The 23,341-nt window shown below is 45.9% G+C and overlaps 1 protein-coding gene across 2 annotated transcripts in view; it reads right to left on the bottom strand.

Moving 5' to 3' along the window:
- The window catches only part of KCNK13 (potassium two pore domain channel subfamily K member 13), a 114,961-nt gene extending 91,820 nt beyond the window's left edge, over nucleotides 1-23,141 (bottom strand). Inside the window, exons 1-2 of one of the 2 annotated variants that reach the window (XM_013978363.3) lie at nucleotides 22,954-23,141; nucleotides 21,429-22,531 (exon numbers count right to left, since the gene is read on the bottom strand). In XM_013978363.3, coding sequence (XP_013833817.1) covers nucleotides 21,429-21,768 — 340 coding nt within the window. In that variant the 5' untranslated portion in view covers nucleotides 21,769-22,531; nucleotides 22,954-23,141. Of the gene's footprint in view, nucleotides 1-21,428; nucleotides 22,532-22,953 lie in introns of those variants that run through there. The other variant, NM_001244596.1, reaches the window with a different exon arrangement.
- Between the last annotated feature and the right edge of the window lie 200 nt (nucleotides 23,142-23,341).

Genomic DNA, 23,341 nt, shown 5'->3' with positions numbered 1-23,341 from the left:
CGAGGCAGTGCAGTACTAGTACAAGCATAGATATATAGATTAATGTAATAGGATTGAGAGTTCAGAAATCAACCCTTACATTTATGGTCAACTGATTTTTTTTTTTTTTTTTTGTCTTTTTGTCTTTTGTTGTTGTTGTTGTTGCTATTTCTTGGGCCGCTCCCGCGGCATATGGAGGTTCCCAGGCTAGGGGTCGAATCGGAGCTGTAGCCACCAGCCTACGCCAGAGCCACAGCAACGCGGGATCCGAGCCGCGTCTGCCACCTACACCACAGCTCACGGCAACGCCGGATCGTTAACCCACTGAGCAAGGGCAGGGACCGAACCTGCAACCTCATGGTTCCTAGTCGGATTCGTTAACCACTGTGCCACGACGGGAACTCCTCAACTGATTTTTGATAAGGGTATCAAGACTATTCAATGGGGGAAAGAGTAGTCGTTTCCTCGAATGGTGCTAGAGCTGAATACTTCATGGAAAAGAACCAAGCCAGACCCATGTCTCATTGCCATACACAAAAACTGGCTCAAAATGGATGAACAGCCTAAATTTAGAGCAAAGCTATAAAACTCTCAGAAGAAATCACAGATACAAATCTTTGTGGCCTGGGATTACATAATGGTTTCTTAGATATGACAATGAAAGCATAAGAAATTTACAACAAATACAGATAAATTAGACTTCATTAAAATTAAAAATGTTTGTGCTTTAAAGGACACCCTGAAGAAAGTGAAATGACAACCCACAAAAGGGGAGAAAATATTTGCAAATTACCTATCTGATAGGGATCTTGAATATATAAAGAACACTTACAGCTCAATAATAAAAAGACAACCCAATTTAAAAATGGGCAAGGGATTTGAGCAGATACTTCTTTCAAGAAAGTATACAAATGACCAAAAAGCACATGAAAATATGCTCAACATCATTTGTCATCAGAGAAATGCAAATGAATATCACAAAAAGATACTACCTCACATCTACAGTATGGATATACTCAAAGAGACAGGTTTTAAAAGTCTTGGCAATGATGTGAAGAAACTAGAATCTTCACACACTGTTGGTGGGAATGTAAAATGGTATAGCACATGGAAAAAGAATCTAGCAATTCTTTCAAAGATTAAGAAGAGAGTTTCTATATGACCTAGCAATTCCAAACTTACGATGTACACTCAAGATAAACAAAAGCATATGTCCATACAAAAACTGGAACACTGAGTCATCATTTTACAGTGTTATTCATAAAAGCTAAAAAGTGAAAACAACCCAAACGTCCATAGTAAAAAAGAGTGAAGTACTGGTATGTATTATAATACCGATAACTTGAAAACATTGTGCTAAGTGAAAGAAGCCAGGCACAAAAGGTCACATATTCCATCTATATGAAACGTCCAGAATTAGCCAACCTACAGAAAGAAAAAGTAGATCAGGTTGTTTAGGGCTAGAGTGGGAGGGGATGGGGGTTGATTACTGAAGGGTTTGGGGTTTCTTTGGGAATGATGAAATGTTCTAAGATTGACTGTGATGATGGTTGCAAAACTGTGAATACACTAAAAACCATTGAATTGTACACTTTAAATATGTAAACCTTATGGTATATGAATTATAGCTCAATAAAACTATCAGCAGAAAAAGAAAAAAAGAACCACCAGTAAGTATAAAAAAGCAATAGTCACCTCTAGGGAGTAGGATGGGAAGTAAAGGGAGGCTGATTTTTCAGTTTAAAAGCTTTGGAATGATTTGGAAATCTATTCGAATGTACATATTATTATTTAAGAAATTTTTTTTTTTTTTGCCATTTCTTGGGCCGCTTCTGAAGCATACGGAGGTTCCAGGCTAGGAGTCGAATCGGAGCTGTAGCCACCGGCCTACACCAGAGCCACAGCAACGCCGGATCCGAGCCACGTCTGCAACCTACACCACAGCTCATGGCAACGCCGGATCCTTAACTGGCTGAGCAAGGCCAGGAATTGAACCTGCAACCTCATGGTTCCTAGTTGGATTCGTTAACCACTGAACCATGATGGGAACTCCCTATTTAAGAAATTTTTTAAATGGAAAAAAAAAAATTAAGAAAAGAACAAAGCCACCGTACAGTTAATTAACTTAAAGGTGAGGTGAGGGGTATGAGTGGGGTATGAAAAGGGGCAAGCACTCCAAACCCTATGCTTCAAAATTTTGCCTTTGGTCCAGAACTCCTCAACTGATGGAAATCCTCCTGTATTTTTGCTTTCTGGAAGCTGGAACCTGCTTGCTCACCTCTGGGGTCCAAGCACCCAGCATGGTGCCTTTTAAGGTGCCCACATTCCACAAGCCTTGAGGAAAGAAGCCTTGTTGAAGCTCTGACAGAAGCTCTCCCTTGCAGATTCACTGTCCTGCTGTTTCTTTTAGGGCGGTTGTTCTCAAGTGAGGTTCATTTTGCTGTCCCCTCTCCTGGGGGGGAGGGGATGGGGCACTGGGCCATGTCTGGAGACAGTCGTGGTTGTCACAACGAGGGGCCCTACTGGCAGAAGCCAGGGACACTGCTAAACATCCTACAGCATACAGGACAACCCCACAACAAGGATCATCTGCCCCCCCCTTTCTTTTATCATCTGGCCCCTTTTAATGTGATTTTTTGTCCCCCATAGACAGCAAAGTGCCTGAGACCCTCCCACTCCAGCCACAGACAATGAGTGACTGGTGTGAGCATCTAAAAACCCAGTTCCTTTGCCTCGAGGTGGGATAAATTTTATATGCTCCAGAGCTCTACAAAATAACCCCTTGCTTGGCTTCTTCCCTCTTCTCAGCCTCACATCCCTCACTCTCCTCCGAGTCTCTTCTGGAAGCACTTCCTTGATAAATCACTCCCACCCAAACCCTTAGCCCAGAGTGTGCTTCTTAGAGAAAATGATCTAAGACACCTCCTTGAAAGGGATAGGACATACCCTTCCTCTCCCTTTACTACTACCACTATTATTACTACTGCTACTACTTATGGTGTGGATGTGATGGCCAGAGCTCCAGCAGCCATACTGAGCCCTGAGGAGCAGGGCAACACCTGAGGGATAGTAGAACCAATAAGGCCTGATTCCCTGTTGACACTGTGCAGTCACCACACTAGGCCTGAACTGTCTGCCAGCAGGGCAGACCTCTTTTCTGGAAGAGAGTAAAACCTCGTGTGCTTTCTCCACTGCTCATTGGGTCTTATAACTTGAAGCTAAACAAAATTCCTAACGGATATACCTCCTTACTTACCAGCTGTGTGTACTTGGGAAAGTTACTAACGCTGTCTGAGCCTTACTTCCCCAACTCAAAGGATGGTTGAAAGAAGAAGCAGGTCACCAGCTCTTCCCAAACAGCCCTCAGACTCCCTATCCTCCAGGAAATTTGCCTTAATTAGCTGAAGAAGGAGGAATGGTTGCTATTTTGAGATGTCAACTCCCAGAATTCGGTCTTCAACCAACATTCCATGAAATGGAACACCAGTATATCCCTATGAGGTCAAAGTATGCCTTCCATACATTTCTTTTTACAGGTATTGGTCCTGAATCCCAGGTTTCTAAAGAGACAAAACTAAGTCTAAAAATACCACAAGTATAGGTAAAGAGTATATACAGCATGCCTCCACATCAAATATTAAAAATATAACATCTGGGGCAGAAAATATCAACAGTCAGAATTATCATTTGATTTGATTTTATTTTTTGCTTTTTAGGGCCGTCCCTGTGGCGTATGGAGGTTCCCAGGCTAGGGGTTGAATTGGAGCTGTAGCCACTGGCTTATACCACAGCCACAGCAACAGGTTCGACCTGCGTCTGTGACCTATACCATAGCTCACGGCAACATTGGATGCTTAACCCACTGAGGAGGGATTGAACCTACATCCTCATGGATGCTAGTCAGATTTGTTTCTGCAGAGCCACGATGGGAACTCCCAGAATTAATTCTAAAAAAAGCCTTAGAAAAAATGCTAACTGTAACATAAATTGAGTTTGCAAATTTTAAGCCTCAAAGGAAGGTCTCATGATTCTGCTGGGAATGGGAGTGGCTTATGGAAAATAACAGGGAAACTAAGAAGGGAGGAACCCCACAAATAAGCAAGAATGAATAAAAATCTACTGTAAGAGAGAAAATAGAGATAAAAACTACAAACCACCAAAAAACCATAGGCAACAAAAGCAGAACAAAAAACAAGTGGAACTACATCAAACTAAAAAGCATTTGTATAGCAAAGGAAAGCATCAACAAAATGAAAAGATAACCTACTAAATGGGAGAAAATATTTGCAAATCATATATCTAATAAGTAAATAGCCAAAATATGTAGAGAACTCAGATAACTCAATAGCAAACCCCCAATAATCCAATTAAAAGTGGATAGAAGATCTGAACAGACATTTTTCCAAAGAAGACATACAGGTGGCCAACTAATCATCAGGGAAATGCAAATCACGCCCACAGTGAGCTGTCACCTCACACCTGTTAGCATGGCTATCATCAAAAAGACAAGTGATAACTAGTGCTGGCGAGGATGGGGGAGAGAAGGAAACCCTTGTGCGCTGTTGGTGGGAATGTGAATTGGTGTAGCCACTATGGAAAGCAGTATGGAGGCTCCTTGAAAAATTAAACATGGAATACACCATGTAATGCAGCAATTCCACTTCTGGTTTTTTCTCCAGAGGAAATGAAAACACCAAGTTGAAAAGACACTGCATTCCTATGTTCACTGCAGCCTTACGTACAATAGCCAAGACACAGAAACAACCCAAGTGCCCATCAATGCATGAATGGATTAAGAAGTCATGGGATACACAATGAGATATTACTCTTTTATAAAAAAGAAGGAAATCCTCCCAGGGTGATCATATGGATGGATCTTGAGGGTGTTATGCTAAGTGAAATAAGTCAGACAGTGAAAAACAAATGCTATATGTTATCATATATAGGTGGAATCTTTAAAACCCCCACTGAATTCATAAATACAGGGAAGAGACTGGTGATTGCCAAAGGCAGGGGGTGGGGGTGGGCTAAATGGGTGAAGGGGGGCAAAAGGTACAAACTTCCAATTATAAAATAAATGAATCCTACAGATGAAAAAAAAGATACGTAAATCAAGAATAATAGGAGTTCCCGTCATGGCTCAAAGGAAACGAATCTGACTAGCATCCATGAGGATGCAGGTTTGATCCCTGACCTCACTCAATGGGTTAAGGATCCGGGTTGCCATGAGCTGTGGTGTAGCTCGCAGACATGGCTCGGATCTGGTATGGCTGTGGCTGTGACGTAGGCCAGCAGCTACACAGCTCCAGTTCGACCCCTAGCCCGGGAACCTCCATATCCCACAGGTGCGGCCCTAAAAACACAAAAAAACCCCAACAACAAAAAAAGAATAGTAAAGAGGAACTGCTAATATTTAGATCAGTGCTTGAGAGACAGTAGGTCCTTAATAAATAATCCTCTGAAAACATCATCAAAGTCAGCAGACAGCTATGAGAAAATGGAGACAAGAATTAGTGAGATGGAAATTAAATGGCAAATCAAATCCAAATATGGAATTAAGCAAACAGATAAAAACAAAGTAAAAGCAGCTTGTAGACTTAAAAAAAAAAAAAAAAAGGGACTATTCAACTAAAGAATAATAAAGGCACCAAGATAAACAAAAAAGCAAGGATCGCTTAAACAAACATTAAGAAAGCACTTGAAGAAAAATCCCAAGGATTGAAAAAAACCTTAATCATGACATAGGCTACCTACCAAAATAATCTCAGAAGCCTCCCAGACAATATTTTTTCAGAGGATATAGCATTAGTTTCTTACACGATTCTCTAGGAATGTCACACGACCTTGTCCTCTTCTGCCTCAATACAGGGACCTTACTTGTGTTCATGTTTGGGATCAGCTTCCGTGCTTATGGTGGGTAGGGCAATCTGACAGCTTTCTGGCCAGTGAACTGTGAATGGAAGCTGAAGCTTCCATGAAAGTTCTCCTCTGGGGACTAACTCAGCTGGCGCAGTTTTTGCCTTTTCTCTCCCCTCTTTCTTCCTGCCTTGGTGGCAGTCACAACACCTAGAAAGGCAAGAGCTATTTTGTGAGCACAAGGGAGGCAGCCACCATCTAAGCCTGCCAGAGCAGAAAGGCAGACAGCGCTGGGACCCTGGTGGCCTTGAGGGACTATTATACCAGCGCTGAACTGTAGGCCTCTGAATGTCTTACTATGTGAGAAAAGTAAACTTCTATGTGGTGAGCCATTGCTACTGGAGTTTTCTGCTATAACTGCCAATGCAACCTGTAGCAAATCCTCTGTCTGTCCTTTTCCTCTCCCTTCTAATTTCTGAGACAAAGAAACAGTACTACAGGCAACAGAAAGGCGGGATCCAACCTCGAGACTGAAGGGCTAATAAAAGTGGTTGCAAGAGCGTTCCCGTCGTGGCTCAATGGTTAACAAATCCTACTAGTGAACCATGAGGATACGGGTTCGATCCCTGGCCCGCTCAGTGGGTTAAGGATCCGGTCTTGCCATGAGCTGTGTGTAGGTCACAGATGGGCTTGGATCTTGAGTTTCTGGGGCTGTGTGGCACAGGCCAGCAGCTGTAGCTCTGATTCGACCCTTAGCCTGGGAACCTCCATAAGCAGCAGGTGCAGCCCTAAAGAGACAAAAGACATAAATAAATTAATTAATTAAAATAAAAATTACTAAAAATGACGACTAGAGAGATAATCAAAAAACCAGCAAGTCTTTGGTAATATAATGAGGAATTTAATCATACCTAAGTTTAAAAATAGATGTCAGCATATAAAGCATTAAGAGGTAAACAAAAGTATTATTACTGAAATTAAAAAGTTGCACAAGCGATGAAATCATTAACGCTGAATTTATATGCCCCCCCAAACACACAAATGTTATTTTGGGTGTGTTTACTAGGCTTGGAGGATGGTTAGATATTATGCTCCCTCCTATTTCAAAATTCTGTAACATAAGAAAAAACCCAGCTGAAATACACAGAGATACCAGAATATAAAGAAACGTAAAAAAGAGAATTCTGGAAAATGCGCCCTCTCAAATCATTATGTGATAATTTTAGAAATAAATCAAAACATAATTATATAGCCAACCATACAAAACCATTTAAAAAACAATCTTTTTGAATAACATTGAGACGAGTTAGAACTAAACAGAGAATAGTTATCTCAACCACAGAGAAGACTTAATATATGAAAAACCATTAAAAAAAATTGCCAGTTAAAATGAGCATATTTGGGGATTCCTGTTGTGGCTCAGTAGGTAACGAACCCAACTAGTATCCATGAGGAGCCGGGTTCGATCCCTGACCTTGCTCAGTGGTTTAAAGATCTGGCATTGCCGTGAGCTGTGGTGTAGGCCGGCAACTACAGCTCTGATTAGACCCCTAGCCTGGGAACCTCCATATACTGCGAGTGTGGTCCTAAATAGATGAAAAAGACACAAAAATGAGTATATTTGATTACATAAGAATCTTTTCTACATTCTAAAAAATTTAATAGTCAATAAATCTTAAATAAATATTAAGTAACTAGGATTAATATTGTGGATACACATAAATACATACATAACAGAGATAAGAACTTGAGGGATCCCCTTGGTCCTCAAGACAGCCCTTAAGATACCACAAGGAGGGGTTCCCACTATGGCACAACAGGATTGGCAGCATCTCTGCAGTGCCAGGATGCAGGTTCAATCCCTGGCCCAACACAGTGGGTTAAAGGATCCAGTGTTGCCATAGCTGCAGCAGAGATCACCACTGAGGCTCAGATCTGATCCCTGGCCTGGGAACGCCATATACTGCAAGGTGGCAAAGAAAAAAGAAAAAAAAAAGATATCACGAGGAAACCCAAGATCCTTGGAGTATAATTTGAAAGCCACTTGCCCAGTTGGTCTCTAAGATCAAAGTCATGGGGGTCTTCATCAGACGCTTAAATCAAGGCAAGAAGTAAGACACAGAGAGCTTTGGTGCCAATATTCCAAGAACTCACGAGCAGAGTCAGGAACTGACTTCTGGGATCAAATGTGTCCAAACTGGGAGTGGCTCAGGGGTAACGAACCAGACCAGGAACCATGAGGCTGCCCTTGCTCAGCGGTAATGAACCCTACTAGTAACCACGAAGACTAGTAACCATCCCTGCCCTTGTTCAGTGGATTAAGGATCTGGCATTGCTGTGAGCTGCGGTGTAGGTTGCAGATGCAGCTTGGATTCCAAGTTGCTGTGGCTGTGGTGTAGGCCGGCAGCTGCAGCTCTGATTGGACCCCTAGCCTGGAACTTCCATATGCCATGGGTGTGACCCTAAAAAAAAAAAGACAGTCCAAACTGAAGAGTAAAATTCGGGGGGCAAGCACATTTCAGGTACATTAGTTGCCATGGTGATGGAAGGAGGGCTTCAACTTTGAGAGTGCCGTCAAATATTCTAATGGGAGGTACAGGCTTTGCTTACGTGGACTTCTTCGAGGTTGGCAGAACACTATCCAAATCTTTTACCATGTGGGATTCTGCTAACCAGACCATCTCTGTCTTCCTCTATTACCCTAAGTCTCCTAAGAACTCTCACCATCGGAGAAAAAGGGTCCTGATCTCTTTACCTGGCAGTTCTTCCCAAAAGGACCCCAAAGGAAGAAATGGCAAAAAAGCAGTGGTTCAAAGTGAATGCTTTGAAGGGAAGCTCCACGCACTTCCACTGGGTCCTATGCTGCCTGGAAGCTCTCTGAGCCTTAGGATCCTGATCTGTAATGTGAGAATATTCATAGTGTTTCTCTTGTGGGGTTGTTACAAGAATAAAATATATGTAAAGATGTGTACTGGGTTTAATGCATGGTAAGCGCTTAATACATTTCAGAATTGTTATTAAACACAAGAGTAAAAAAAAAAATCACAAATCACCCCCAAATCCAACAATTTAAGGATGGTTGAATAAACTATTCTACAGTAATATGAAGCCATGAGGTTCTTGAGAAAATGTACAGGAAACCATGTAAAAGGAAAGGGAAGGAAATCAGAATAGTTGGTACTATGGCTTAGAGCACCTATGCGTCAGCTTGAAATCGGAAGAATTAAGAGAACATAAGAGATGAGTGGGTGCACAATGAGGCTCACCTCTGTGGTGATGAAGTGTCCTATACAAACAGGTCCTTACGTGAACTGCAAAAATCAAGATGCTACTACTGATCAAGAAGCGTTAAGACCTCGTCGTTCTCAACTCCAAAAGGGAGAGCAGCCTGGAGCACCCAGAGGATCAAAGCTTTAACTGGGAGACCCATGTGCTGAGTCAAGCTGTCATCAGACCTGAATGGCCAGCACAATGTTGTTGTACAGCAAGAATCTGAAAGCCTGTGGTGGGGCTGCTCTTTCCAGGACACTGGCCCCACTTCTCCCTATTGCCCCACATTCCCACGTCACACTCATGTGCATTCCCAGTCTGACCCCTGGGTCTCGCTTCTAAGGAGAAGTGGTCAGGAGCAGAGATGCTGGGGGTTGATCAGAGAAGAGGAACAATCAATCCTGAACACCTCGTGAGGCTTCTCCCATGGCTCTCGGGCTGAAGGAAGATGTAGTGGGTCTGTTAAGGGTGCAGCATTTTGGAAAGGTGGGAAAATGCCCAGCAACTCCGATAAACTGAAGAGAAGGAAGCTGAGGCTGGCGGGTGAAGAGAGAGCAGGGTAACGATGGAGATGCTGCCTGGTGACGTGTGTGTCCTCGCTGTCCTCAGCAGGACGATGTAGGTCTGGGTCCAAACACAGTAATGTCCCCGCCCAGGCTGAGAGTGTTCCCACATCTCATGTCACTAATGTACTGGCGATCATAACCATCCCCTGCCCTTCTCTCTCTCCTCTTCAAGGGAAAGCATTGATGTTTGTAGGGTCAGTCCCAGGGGGATCCTTTACTATGAAGACTGGGCTGAGTAGGGGGAATCTAAAAGAAGATGGAGAGGCTAAGTCAATTGTGACAACAGAGAGATGGGAGCGAGGGGACCAAGAGGGACAGAAAGACCAAAAGCGCTTCTGGTTCAGGAGGACTTGGGGAGGGCTTTAGGGATAAGAGGCTCTTGAACTCCTTTGAAATGAGAGACTGGGAGAGGAGGAGAGAAGAAGCTTTCCTTTGTGTTATAAATTAGAGACTCTAAGATGCTCTAGAGATAGACAAGCACATACTGAGTTTGTTTTTTCATTACTTTAGGCTAATAGATCCAGCTTTTTTGAATGGAGAACGCTACGCACTAAGAACCCCAAGGAACCCAAGAATTATTTGGGTTACATTCATACTGAATCCATCTCTCCTTTGTAGAGAAAGGTATCGGGGGAAGAGAGCACAGGGTGGAATTTAGGATAAAAGAAGAGGGAGTCACGATGTTTCATCACCTAAATGAGAATTTCAAGTGAAACAAGCTGAGATTAACATGTATGTGTCTGAGACTGCTGGGCAGCGGAGAGTAAGAGCTATCTATGGCCTGCAACATGTCTAATTTCAAGTACTGACATTTCCTGAGTAGGAAGCAAATAACTGAACAAATCCAGGGTTCTCAGAATGGATAGTCGGAGAGCTTCCCCATGAATATTTGGTAGACAGATCCCAAGAGAGACGGCCAGTCACCGTGCCTTGAGTGAGTGCGTGGAAATTCCTATGAGCCCCTTTTCCTGCTGCATGTTCCCCGTGCCCAGCACTGCTCCTTGGCTACTGTCTTAAAATGCACCTATCCCCGCTCACATGAACAATGGGTTAAAGTGCTTTAACAACTACTGCTAGGACTGGAAGTATAGTGTAGTTGAAAAAATACTGAACAAAAACTGACATCCTGGCTACTATCAAAAAGGCAAGAAATGGAGTTCCCATCGTGGCGCAGTGGTTAACGAATCCGACTAGGAACCATGAGGTTGCGGGTTCGGTCCCTGCCCTTGCTCAGTGGGTTGACGATCCGGCGTTGCCGTGAGCTGTGATGTAGGTTGCAGACGCGGCTCGGATCCCGCGTTGCTGTGGCTCTGGTGTAGGCCGGCGGCTACAGCTCTGATTCAACCCCTAGCCTGGGAACCTCCATATGCCGCCGGAGCGGCCCAAGAAATAGCAACAACAACAACAACAACAAAACAACAACAAAAAGGACAAAAGACAAAAAAAAAAAAAAAAAAAAAAAAAAAAAAAAAAAAAAGGCAAGAAATAACAAGTGTTGGCAAGGATATGGAGAAAAGGGAACCCTCACACACTCTTGGTGGGAATATTACTGGTGCAGCCGCCATGAAGAACAGTATGCAGATCCCTCAAAAAAAGTTAAGACTAGATCTACCAAATGATCCAGCTATCCCACTTGTGGGTATTTATCTAAGAATATGAAAACACAAATTCAAAAATATATATGCATCCCTGTGTTCATCACAGCCCTACTTACAAAAGCCAAGATACAGGAGTTCCCACTGTGCCACAGCAGTAATGGACCTGGTGATGCCTCAGCTGTGGCACAGGTCACAGCTGCAGCTTGGATTCCATATGCCATGGGTGCAGCCAAAAAAGAAAAAAAAAAATCAACTGCCAAGATACAGAAACAACCTAACTGCCCATCAATGGATGAATGGATAAAGAAAATGGATGAAAAGAGATGAATGAATAATAAATAAAGAATATATACATACACACACACATTTATATATACACATACGCACAATGGAATACTCCTCAGCCATAGAAAGGGTAAATCCTACCATCTGTGACAACACGGATGGACCTGGAGGGTATTATGTTAAGTGAGATGAATCAGAAGGAGAGAGACAAATACAGGATGATTTCACTCACATGTGGAATATAAAAAATAAACGAAAAATAAATGAACAAGCTAAATCAAACAAAAACAAACACGTTAATACAGAGAACAGAGTAGTTGTTATCAGAAGGGAAGGGGCCATTGGGGACAAAACAGGTAAAGGGGATCAACTATCTGGTGACAGATGGACACTATGTTTCTGGTGGTGAGCACACTGGAGTCTATATAGAAGCAGAAATTGATTGATTAACTGTCTTTTTGTCTTTTCAGGGCCACACCCACAGCATATGGAGGTTCCCAGGCTAGGGGTCTAATTGGAGCCCTAGCCGCTGGCCTGTGCCACAGCCACGGCAATGCCAGATCTGCGATCTACACCACAGCTCACGGCAACGCCGGATCCTTAACCAACTGAGCAAGGCCAGGGATCAAACCCGCGTCCTCATGGATGCTCGTTGGGTTTATTAACTGCTGAGTCACGACGGGAACTCTGAGCAATTTAATCTTGTACAAATGAAACCTATACAATGTTATAAACCAATACCACCTCAATTAGGAAAAAAAACCACAATAAGCACTCTTACAGATGGGAAAAGATTTTCTAAGCCCAAAAACAATGGAAGAAATCAGAAGGAAAGACTGATATATGAAACTGCACAGATATTAAAAATATTTCTATATCTAAATAAATACTGAACAGAAAACAATAATGGGTGGAAAGTGAGATATAAACATGATACATGACTAAAATCCTTCAAAATATAAAGCACAAATATATGATAACACAATCTCTCCCTGCTCCCAAAAGAAAAACTGGGGAAGGATTATCTAGTTGATTCAGAGATGAACAGTATTTTTAATAAATATTTTAATTGACTTTAATATAAATCATAGTGAGATTCATTTTTACCTAATTACAACAACATGCCCAGTTATAATGGTTAGATGGAAAACACTCATATACAAAATATACTTTGGTGATTTGAAGATGCATTTTTTCCCAACATTTTAATATCTCTGAAATCAGGATAACCTCTCAATTGCTACCAGGTCAAAATTCAATTGGCAGCATTATTTTCTTTCTTAGTGGTATATAAAATAAGGATGCATATTAAATTCAATAAAATCTTCAGCACGTCAGGTTCAACATAACATGCTATTCCAAAACAGTGGTTCTTGTTGGATGGTAGAATTATGGGTGGTTTTTTGTTTCTTCATTATGCTTTCCCACATATTTCCAGTTTTCTAAAATGAATACGTATTTCTTTTATCAACAGACAAAAAAAGCAATTATCTGGTTGTAGCCTTGACTTTGTGGCTTTATAGCTGTAGAGTCATATGGTATTTATGCTCTCTCTACTTTAGTTTTCTTCTCTGCAAAACGGAATGAACTCTCAGCTTCTCTGCCTATGTCTTGGGTTTGTGTGCAAATGCTTTGTAAAGCATAAAGTGCCAATTCTATGTAATTTAAATCTCGATACATGTATGACATCCACTAACGTGTGACATTAATGAATATATTTGTGGGACTTTTTGTTCTTTTTTTTGGCCACTCCTAAGGCATAAGGAAATCCTTGGGCCAGGGATCCAACACGAGCCACCGCTGTGACAATGCCAGATCCTTAACCCACTGAGCCACTAGGGAGCTCCTGTTTTTATTCTTTCTGAATGCCTATTCATTATTTTTGATGTCAGGTTCTAGCTTTAGATTATGAGATGGTGATTCTCAAAATTTTATATTTTGAATCTAATATAATTTGGTTTCAATAGCCCTTTCCTCAGCTTTATTCCCATAGAGGAAAAAACCGATTCTGGAAACAATGACCAGTTCAGCATCCCATAGATATGCACACTGGCCAGGCCAAATCATGCATCTGTCTGCCCTGCTCCTAAACCCCAGGGGAGCCTTGCAGAATACTGCTACACAAGTGCTCATCACCAACCACAGCCAGGACCCCAAAAGGGCACCAGGATAATTATGTTTCGTTACAATGAGTAAAATGTGTTGCTGAAAATCTGGTACCTACTTTGGGTGGACACCACCAACGTGAAGCAGGGCATCTTTCCCTCTGAGCTTCTCAGACCCACATGAGCCAGCATGACTTTCTCAGCCTGAGCCTAACACGTCTGGAGAGTGTTGTTCTCGATTAACTGGCTCTCCGCTTCCTTAACTACCAGCTGGTGAGGAGGTCCACCGAGGCCACAGACGGGCACATCTCACCTCCTCTCCATTTGGGCCCAGCCGCTGGCTGCCTATGTCATAAAGGCTCAGGGAGGGCTTGCCCCATCAGTAACACGACAGACAACAACCTTCTGGACTCCAGAGTGCTCAAACTTTAACGTGGCTACGACTCGCCTGGGTTTTTGTTTGTTTGGTTGGTTTTTTTTAAGGGCTGCACCAGCATATAGAGGTTCCCAGGCAAGGGGTCGAATCGGAGCTGCAGCTGCCAGCCTACACCATAGCCATAGCGATGCCAGATCTGAGCCGTGTCGTGACCTACACCACGGTTCATGGCAACGCCAGATCCTTAACCCACTAAGCGGGGCCAGGGATCGAACCCACAGCCTCATGAATACTAGTCGGGTTCATTACCAGTGAACCACAGCAGGAACTCCTCACTTGGGGGTTTATAAAAGAACAGATCCTAATGCAGCAGGTCTGGGGATGGCCTGAGACTCTGCATTTCTAACAAGGTGGTGCTGATTCTGCTGATTCGTGGACCACTCTTTGACGAGCGAGAATCCTCGGGGGTGGTCTTAATTTTTGACCCTAGCTAGTCCCGTCACACATGCCTCAAGTGTACTCCCTGTTCTGCCAACATCAGAACCATCTGGGGCTCAGAAGGCACCAGGAGCCCTGACAGGGGAACCCAGACACCTGCATATCAACAAGCACTACACTCCCCTCGGGTGAGTTCTCATGGACAACAAAGCTTGGGAACGGTCTGCAGTGCATCACACATGTTCTGACTGGACCACACCACTGAGAGCTGGATGCTGCCCTGCATGGCCTTGGACTCTGGCCAGGGGGCCTTCACTGAACTGCACCTTGCACTCCGGGATGCCAGGCCATGCAGAAGCACACGGTTCTCTGTCACATTCATGGCTGAGATGCGGTGGAGAAGTTCGCTCACCTCATTATCTTGTCCTTTTCATGACAATCTATAGGAGAAACTTTTATTCACATCTGAAAAAGCTGGTGTCTTCGAAGCAGCCAGCCTGAATAAGGGGAACCATTTAATGGCTATCTTTGCTTCTTTCTTTTTGACAACTGGAAAACTCCAAGCCACATCTGGGGCTTATTTTTGGCAATCACGTAGGTCCTTTTGCCATATATCTCTGTGTATTAACAAGTTCTGGCTGAACTGCCCTCTCCTACTCAAGTTTTCTCACCTCCCCAATATTTTAAACCATCGGGGTCCCTTTCTAGTGCACTGTACACATGTGGGATAGGCATCTGTGCTGTTCACTGAGATCAAGTCTCATCCACTTCTGGACTCATGGGAGGAGTGTGGTTCTCTACATCCTTGAAGGTGGGCGTGGCCACGTGACTTGATTTGGTCAATGAAACTGTGTGGAGTTCCCACTGTGGCACAATGGAATCAGCGGCGCCTCTGCAACAGCAGGACTCGGGCATAGTGAGTAAAAGGATCTGGCATTGCTGCCACAGGTGCAGCAATAGGTTGCACCTGTGGCTCAGATCTGATCCCTGGCCCAGGAACTCCACATGCCTAAGGGACAGCCAAAAAAGGAAAAAAAGAAAACGGAATGTACGTGTGTGTGTGTGTGTGTGTGTGTGTGTGTGTGTGTAGGTGACTTGCTGTCACCTCCGGGTGGTAGCTGTTTAACTGTTGGTGCTCCACTCTTCAGCCCTTTCTGTTCCTTCTGGGGCAGTCGTGGAAGTACAGGCTGATCAAGAATAGCCAGAAGATAAAAGAAGCCTGAAACACTGGGCTAACCCAAGAAACACCTGTCCTGGGGAGGCACCGGGCCTGCCATGGGCTTTGGGGTAAGAAGTAATGCACATGATAGCAAATCCTTCGTGAACAGAAGCTGAGTTATAAATACGCAGGCAAACACAGAAACAAACAACAAACACCTATTTGAGAGGAAAGATGTTTACAGAAGATCACTTACAAGATACACCGTCAATCTACTTCTCTGAGTCCTTCAAATTCATTCTTGCTTCAAGCCTACTCACCAGCCTCTTACAGCACCAGCATCCCTGAGCTGTGTCTTAATATTCTGCTCTTTCTACACTGTGGTAAAATATACACAATTGTTGTCATTTTAGCCATTCATAAGCGTACAAGTCAATAGCATTAAGTAAATTTACATTATTGTAGAACTGTCACCACTGTCTACACCCAAAACATAAAAAAAATCATTCCTCTACAAAAATGCCATTAAATAACCCTTCCCTTTGTGCGTGTGTATATGTTTTCAGGGCCACAGCCGTGGCATATGGAGGTTCCTGGGCTAGGGGTCAAATTGGAGCTGTAGCCACTGGCTTACACCACAGCCACAGCAACACCAGATCTGAGCTGCGTCTTCGACCTACACCACAGCTCATGGCAAGGCCGGATCCTTAACCCACTGAGCGAGGTCAGGGATCAAACCTGGCGTCCTCATGGATGTTAGATTTGTTTCGGCTGAGCTGTGACGGGAATTCCCTTCTTCCCTCAGCCCCTAGTAGCTTCTACTACTTCCCATCCCTATGAAATCTGCCTATTCTAGGTACTTCATATAAGTGGAACTGTATTTGTCTGGCTTGTTCATTAAGCATGTTTTCAAGGTCCATCCACGTTGTAGCATACATCACAATTTCATTCCTTTTTATGGCTGAATAGTATTCCCTTGTATGCATCCACATTTTGTTTATCCATTCATTCATGTGTTGATAGACATTTGTGTTGTTTCTACCTTTAGGCCCCTGTAAACAATCTGCTGTGAACACTAGTGCACAAATGCACACCTCTTTTTATCGCATTCTGCTTTATTCTGCTTTACCAATACTGTGGCTTTTTTTTTTTTTTTTTTTTTTTACAAATTGAAGGTTTCTGGCAACCCTGTGACAAGTCAGTCTATCAGCACCATTCTTCCAATTTGCTCCCTTCATGTTTCTCTGTCACATTTTGGTAACTTGCACTATTTCAAACTTTTTCCTTATTGTCGTATTATGATGATCCATGAGCAATGATCTTTGATCTTACGACGACAGCTCACTGAAGGCTCAGATGACGATTCACGTTTTTTAGCTATAAAGCATTTTTAAATTAAGGCATATACGTTTTTTAGATATAATGCTATTGCACCCTTAAAAGACTACAGCGTGGGGTAAACGTAACTTTTATATGCACTAGGGAAACAAAACATTTGTGTGACTTGCTTTATTGTGCTATTTGCTTTATGGCAGTGGTCTGGAACTGGACTCACAACATTTCTGAGGTGTTCCTCTAGCTGCCTGAGTCTCTGCTTTCGATTCCTTTGGCTATATTCCCTACGCATGGCGTTTCAGGGTCACATGTAGTTCTATGTCTAAACTTTTGAGAAACTGCCAAATTGTGTTTCACTCTGTTCTGACTTTTAAATCAAAGGTCTCAGTGAGACAAGAGGTGCATGAAATCCACAACTGCATTTTCCAGGAAAATGCTGTTTTGAGCATCATCCACTGTGCTATGCAATATTTCCTATATAATTCCAGTATGGGTCATGACTCTGCGCTGGAGCCAGATTTGAAGCTTGGATAGTCACTGCTGATGTTCAGTCCACACCCCTTAACCATTTCTGGGCACACTGGACTCACTTCAAATGGCCAGTGTCTATATCTTATCAGAAGACTACTCTTGGGCTGTCCATGAAAAATCGGGCCGGAAGTACCCGGGAATTATATTTTTGCGCTTCCCCTACCCTCCAAGCTGCTTTTAACCAATTTCTGACAGGCATGGGTGTATAAATACCCCAGCTCCCTTGTCTATGGTGAGTCTGGGTCATGAGTTTTGCATGGTTCCCAAGCTTCCACTCGGGATGAAGGATCAGTTGCCCACTATGGTTTCTGCCTAATAGGATCCCCTAAATTGACTGACTTCTCTTACTTGTATCACTTCCTCCTTCACCTCCCTGAACCCCTTGCATCTGCCAGTAAACTGCTTGCACTCAAATTCTTGGCTTCGGGTCTGCTTCTGAGGGAACCCAAGCTAAGACAAAGCTGATCTCTAGCAAGTTCCTAGATCCAGTTGCTTTCCATATTCCTGTTCTTCTTTTCCCTGGTTCTGATGTTTTATTTACATTTTGTGATTTTTTTTTTTAATGTAAGTTGGTTTTTTTTGTCTTTTTTTTTTTTTTTTTTTTTTTTTGCTATTTCTTGGGCCGCTCCTGCGGCATATGGAGGTTCCCAGGCTAGGGGTCCAATCGGAGCTGTAGCCACCGGCCTACGCCAGAGCCACAGCAATGCGGGATCTGAGCCATGTCTGCAACCCACACCACAGTTCACGGCAACGCTGGATCTTCAACCCACTGAGCAAGGGCAGGGATCGAACCCGCAACCTCATGGTTCCTAGTCGGATCCGTTAACCACTGCGCCACCACGGGAACTCCTATGTATGTTTTCTTATTGTCTGTTACCTCAACATCTTTGCAGAATAAAGCATAGTGCAACTAATTTTTAGAAGTAAAACACCATCATGTAATACTATGATAAAATATAAGATGTATACAGTTTATAGAATAGGATCCAAATTTAGAAAAATAGGAGTTTCCATCATGGCTCAGCGGAAATTGAATCTGACTAGTATCCATGAGGACGCAGGTTCAATCCCTGGCCTCACTCAGTGGATTAAGGATCTAGCATTGGCATAGGTCGAAGGCCAGGCTCAGATCCCAAATTGCTGTGGCTGTGGTGTAGGCCAGCAGCTGCAGGGCCTATTTGATCCCTAGTCTGGGAACCTCCATATGCTGCAGCCCTAAAAAGACAAAAAAAAATTTTAGAAAAATACATATGTACGTATGTGCGTCCATAGGGAAAAAAGAATAGAAGGAAATGTACCAACAAAGACCTACACAGGGAAATATACTCAGTATTTTATAATAACCTATAAGGGGAAAGAATCTGAAAAAAAAGTATATATAACTGAATCACTTTGCTAGACACCTGAAAACCAAGACATCACTGTAAATTAACTAGGCTGCAATAAAAAGAAAAATGCAACAAAATGTCAACAATGGTTAACTTTAGGTGATGGTATTACAGATGGCTTAACTTTTTCTCTTCTTTATTTTACAAAGAACATGAAGCTTCATTTCTCACCTAGAAAATAGGGATCACACCTACCATATGAATCGTGTTGACTGAAATTAAGTGTGATCAATTTATGCAATTAGCTGCATCACATATTCACATAATAATCACAGTACCCCAATAAAGGGTTGCAAGTGCCACCACTACATCAGCAATTAATGAAACAATTTAAGGAAATGTAAGAAACGAGATAAAAAAATAAGCCTATGCAAAAAGAAGCCCATGTGCTTTGTACTTTTTAAAGAACATTCATTCATATGAGCTCAATATCCCTCATAAGAACCTGCAAGAACAGCAGAAGTGGGAAGGAGACAGGATCAATATTTACTCTACAGCTGTGATGTGCCATATACCAAGGTGGGCACTTGCGGATTACACATCTCAGAAGAGAAGGACGGGGCTCAGAACGTTAAGAAACTGGCCCAGGTTATATGCAGGGTCAGTAGCTCCAATTCCAGACTCTCAGTCCAGGTTTCCTTCCATCCCGATGATGACTAGGCGGCATTATTCCATTTGTGCCCCCGGATGCCTGTGAGCTCACATGCCCAGCCGTCCATGACATCTGCAGTTCCTCTGGCACTGACGTTCAGCAGTCTATACACACACTCTGCTCCTTCCTACCTCCATGTCCATGGGAAGTACAAAGAGGTGGCTTTGGTGGCAGTGGGGAGGATTTAATTCCCCCATCTCCCACCGAAGTCACTCCGAAATGAATAATCTAAATCAAAACCCTTACTAGCTATGCAAACATAGCAGATCAAGGGAAGTTCGACAGCAACTCTTCTCAATCAGTTCGTTCACCCCAAGTCCTCCTTTCATAGGAGGAACTGTCTTGGGAGGACGTAAGTGATTGCACTAAGAGAGTCCAGCGGAGAATGTGGGCTGGGGAAGAAAACCATGGAAGGGGGTATGACTCCATCTCCACCCCCAGCAGGGACCCAATATTCTGGTCATCAGGGGGAACGCTATGAGTTTTTCTTACCAGATACCCAGTTACCGTGGTGTCATAGTGGCCAGCAGATGGGCAGGGCCACGTGGGATGAGATGTGGTGGGGGTAGCAAGCTGGGTGGTTTAGCACAAAGCACTTCAGATACAGTCCGTGCGTCCATAATCATGCCAATGCCCGCGTCCTTGCCTCCTCCTCACCAGCTGAAGCCACCGCTTCTACACTACCCCCGGGAAGTCTTTGACTAATCAGGCCGGAGGCTGATCTCTGTTATACTCTGTTGCTCCTTCTCCTGGCAGAACGTCTACCTAAGACGACCTTGCGTGGGAGCTTCAAGGAAGTTTGCCTTGTCACCCGCCTCACTGACAAGCTCTCCTGGCAGCACAGGGGCCACTGTTGCAGAGCACCTGCACAGCACCCCCCAGCCTGGCTGCGACTCTGGCTCCAGCTCTCTGCTTTCTTTCTCTGAATTTCTGCAGCATCTTCTCCAACCCCCTTCTCATCTTGATTACACTGAAAGGGTGAACAATCTTTGGAGTCGGCGCAAAGACTCCCAACCTTTTTCCTTCTGCTGTGAATGAAGGCATGACTGACAGTAGCCATGCCCCATTCTTGCTCAAAAACTCTCAATGGCTCCCAACTGCCTCTAGATAATTTCTAGGTCCTTAGTCTGTCGGTAAAGTTCCCCCCATCCATCCCATTAGCCAGATGACTTCTCTAGCTTACCTCTCACTATTCCATTCAGATCAGGGAGCTCAATGGGCCCTGAAATCCATCCCCCTCCCCCTGCCCCCCAGGGTTAAGCACTCTTCATCTCCAGACCTCAATCAGACCAACACTAACTGGTTCAGCCCATAGGTCTCCTCTTCCTGGTAGCAAAGTTTTCATCCTTGTTACAGCTTTTGCCTCCTTACTTCCAATCTCATGTTCATCTGATTTTCTCAGAGTTTGAAGTCAGGGCCCGTCTTTTAAAAATCTGTATCTCCTCTTCAGACCAGTGCCTTACGCCTGGTTCCCGTCTCAAGTTAAGCTTTCTCCCTGATGTTCCTAGAACTCAAACTGTCTCCTTAACTAGATGGAAAATCTCCCAGGGCAGAGTGTCTCCAATTTAAGGATCATTCACAGCCCCTGGGGATTTTGTTAATGGTCAGATTGAGCCGCCGACCCAGGTGGTCTGGGGAGGGGCTGAGACTCTGCATTTATAACAAGCTCCCAAGTGATGCTAATGTAGCTGGTCCTTGGACCTCACTTAGCAAAGCAAGGAGGCCGTCACACCTGTTGATCAGGCAACAGCTCACATCTGTGCCGCCCGGCTGAGCGTGGATGTGGGGGAATGCAGGGTTGGGAAGCGCGGTTCTGCCCTTCGAAGCGCCCAGCTAGGAAAACGCTAACGAGTCCGGCCGCCCCTCTATCCTCCCCCGGAGGCCACTTACCTATGGTGGACACGACGGTGCCCACGAAGTAGAAGGCGCCGGTGAAGTCCCAACGCTGCCGAACGTTGTCCACGCGGATGCCGGCCTCGGTGGCCTCCTCGTAGTGGCGAAGGAAGCCGCGCAGCTCGTCGCGGCTCAGGTTGTGGCGGCGGCTGAAGTTGGCCAGGCGCTCCTCCCAGCGCTGCTTGGCCTGGCGTTCGTGCGCCAGCTCCAGCGCCGAGAAGACGGCGGCGCCACCCAGCAGGTAGAGCACGATGAGCGCCGCGAGCAGCAGGAAGCGCGCGTTGTCCTCGTTCAGGTGGCCCAGGCCGCAGCTGCAACCGCAACTCCGGCCGGCCATGGCCGGACCCCCGGGGGCAGCCCCGTGCCGGGCGGCCGTGGCCTCGGGCTGACGGTCGCCCAGGCCCCCCCCTCCCCCCGGGTGGCGGGGGCTCGGCCGGCGCTCAGCCCGCCTCTGGCCGCCCGACGGCCGGCTCGTCCATGACCGCTGGGCGCTTCTCCAGGCCACGCGGCTCCCGAGGCCGCCGCGTTGACCGCTCCCGCAGCGCCAGCTCCCCACGTCCGCTTTGACTCCTGGTTTCAAATCCGCTTTTTCGCCGCCGTCCCCGCCCCCTAGGAATTCTAAATGCTGAAAGGCTGAGGGACCCGGCGAAGACTCCGCTTCTGCTTGGCACGAGGAGGCGGCCCCTGTTTCCCGCTGCGGCAGTGCCCGGCTCAGAATGGGGAGGGGGCGTGGCGCATCTTCAGAGCAAACTCCGGCGGACTTGACCTTCTCCCGCTACCAAGGTGTGGGGCCCTCGGAGGCTGAGGGGTGAGCGGACAGCCACGGTCTCTGTCTCCTTGACCATTGCTTTTCAAGCCGCCGACGGCTAGGACGCCAGGTCTCAGTCGGCTGGTGTTGGAGGCCCCTCTCTAGATGGATCCGCAGTGCTGTGTCCCAGTCTCGGCGTCGCGCGGAGCCTCAGGACTCCTGGGTCCCCGTCCTGGCTGCCGGAGCCGGTCCCCGGTGGGCGCACGGACAGAAGGATGGTGCCGAGCGCCTCTCACCGGTTCCGACCTCCCGCCCGGCCCCCACGCTGCGCCGCATCCGGCAGGCTGATGCACTGGAGGAGGAGACCAGAAAAGGAGATTGGAATGAGGGGCCTCTCCCCCGGGTAGCCTCCCTGGCCTTGCCCGGACCAGCACCCCTTGGCCTCAGAGTCTGGGCGAGGGCGTCTTCCGCCCCCACGTGTCGCCTCTGCTGACTCGAAGCGCGAGCTGCTAGCCAGCCCTAGTTCCCGAGAGGCCAAGGACCGGGGGCCGCAGGCGGTAGCGGCCGGGAGATCACGACCCCGGGGGGGTCCATCTCTTGCACCCAGGCTTGGCTGCCTCAGTGGGCTCCAGAGATCTTGCGCCAGCAGGGCTCAGCGCAGGGTGCTTTCCCCCACCCCTTGCAGACCAGCCACCGGCTTCCTAGCAAACCGCCGGGGGCGCCTGCAAGAGACCGAGCCTTTCAGTGGGCGCTGGCGCCGCGCTCGGGTCTCACCTCCCGGGGAGTGCCCCCTCGGCGCCGCTCTGTCAGGACTGTGCTTCAGGTCCCCTCCTCGCAGCAGTTCTGCCCTGCAGAGCGAGGCGGGGAGCAGAGGTCCTCGCCGGGCTCTGCCTCGCCTGGTCCGCGCGCTCCGGCGCTGCAACAGGTGGAGCCGAGGCGCTGGCAGCGGCGGTGGCGACTCTACCCGGCCTCTCGCCTCCCCGCCGCGCGGGGCGGCTCCCAGCACTAGTCTCCGCCTACTGATGCCGGCTCTCGGCTGGGCCACCGGGGGCTGCGGCGCTCCTATCTCAGCGCTGGACCGGCAGATTCCGGGAGTGGGTGCTGAAGTGGAGGGTCAGGTGCTTAGCGGGCCTGTGTGGGCCCCTCCAGGGCCAGAAGAGGG

The sequence above is a fragment of the Sus scrofa genome, chromosome 7, assembly GCF_054392235.1.
Source record: "Sus scrofa isolate SSC_HxYL_T2T_F1_AM1 chromosome 7, Sscrofa_HxYL_maternal_Yorkshire_Landrace_v2.0, whole genome shotgun sequence".
NCBI classification, from domain to species: Eukaryota; Metazoa; Chordata; class Mammalia; order Artiodactyla; family Suidae; genus Sus; species Sus scrofa.
Note: the sequence above shows the minus strand (reverse complement) of the source record. Positions and strands in the feature narration are given on the sequence as shown.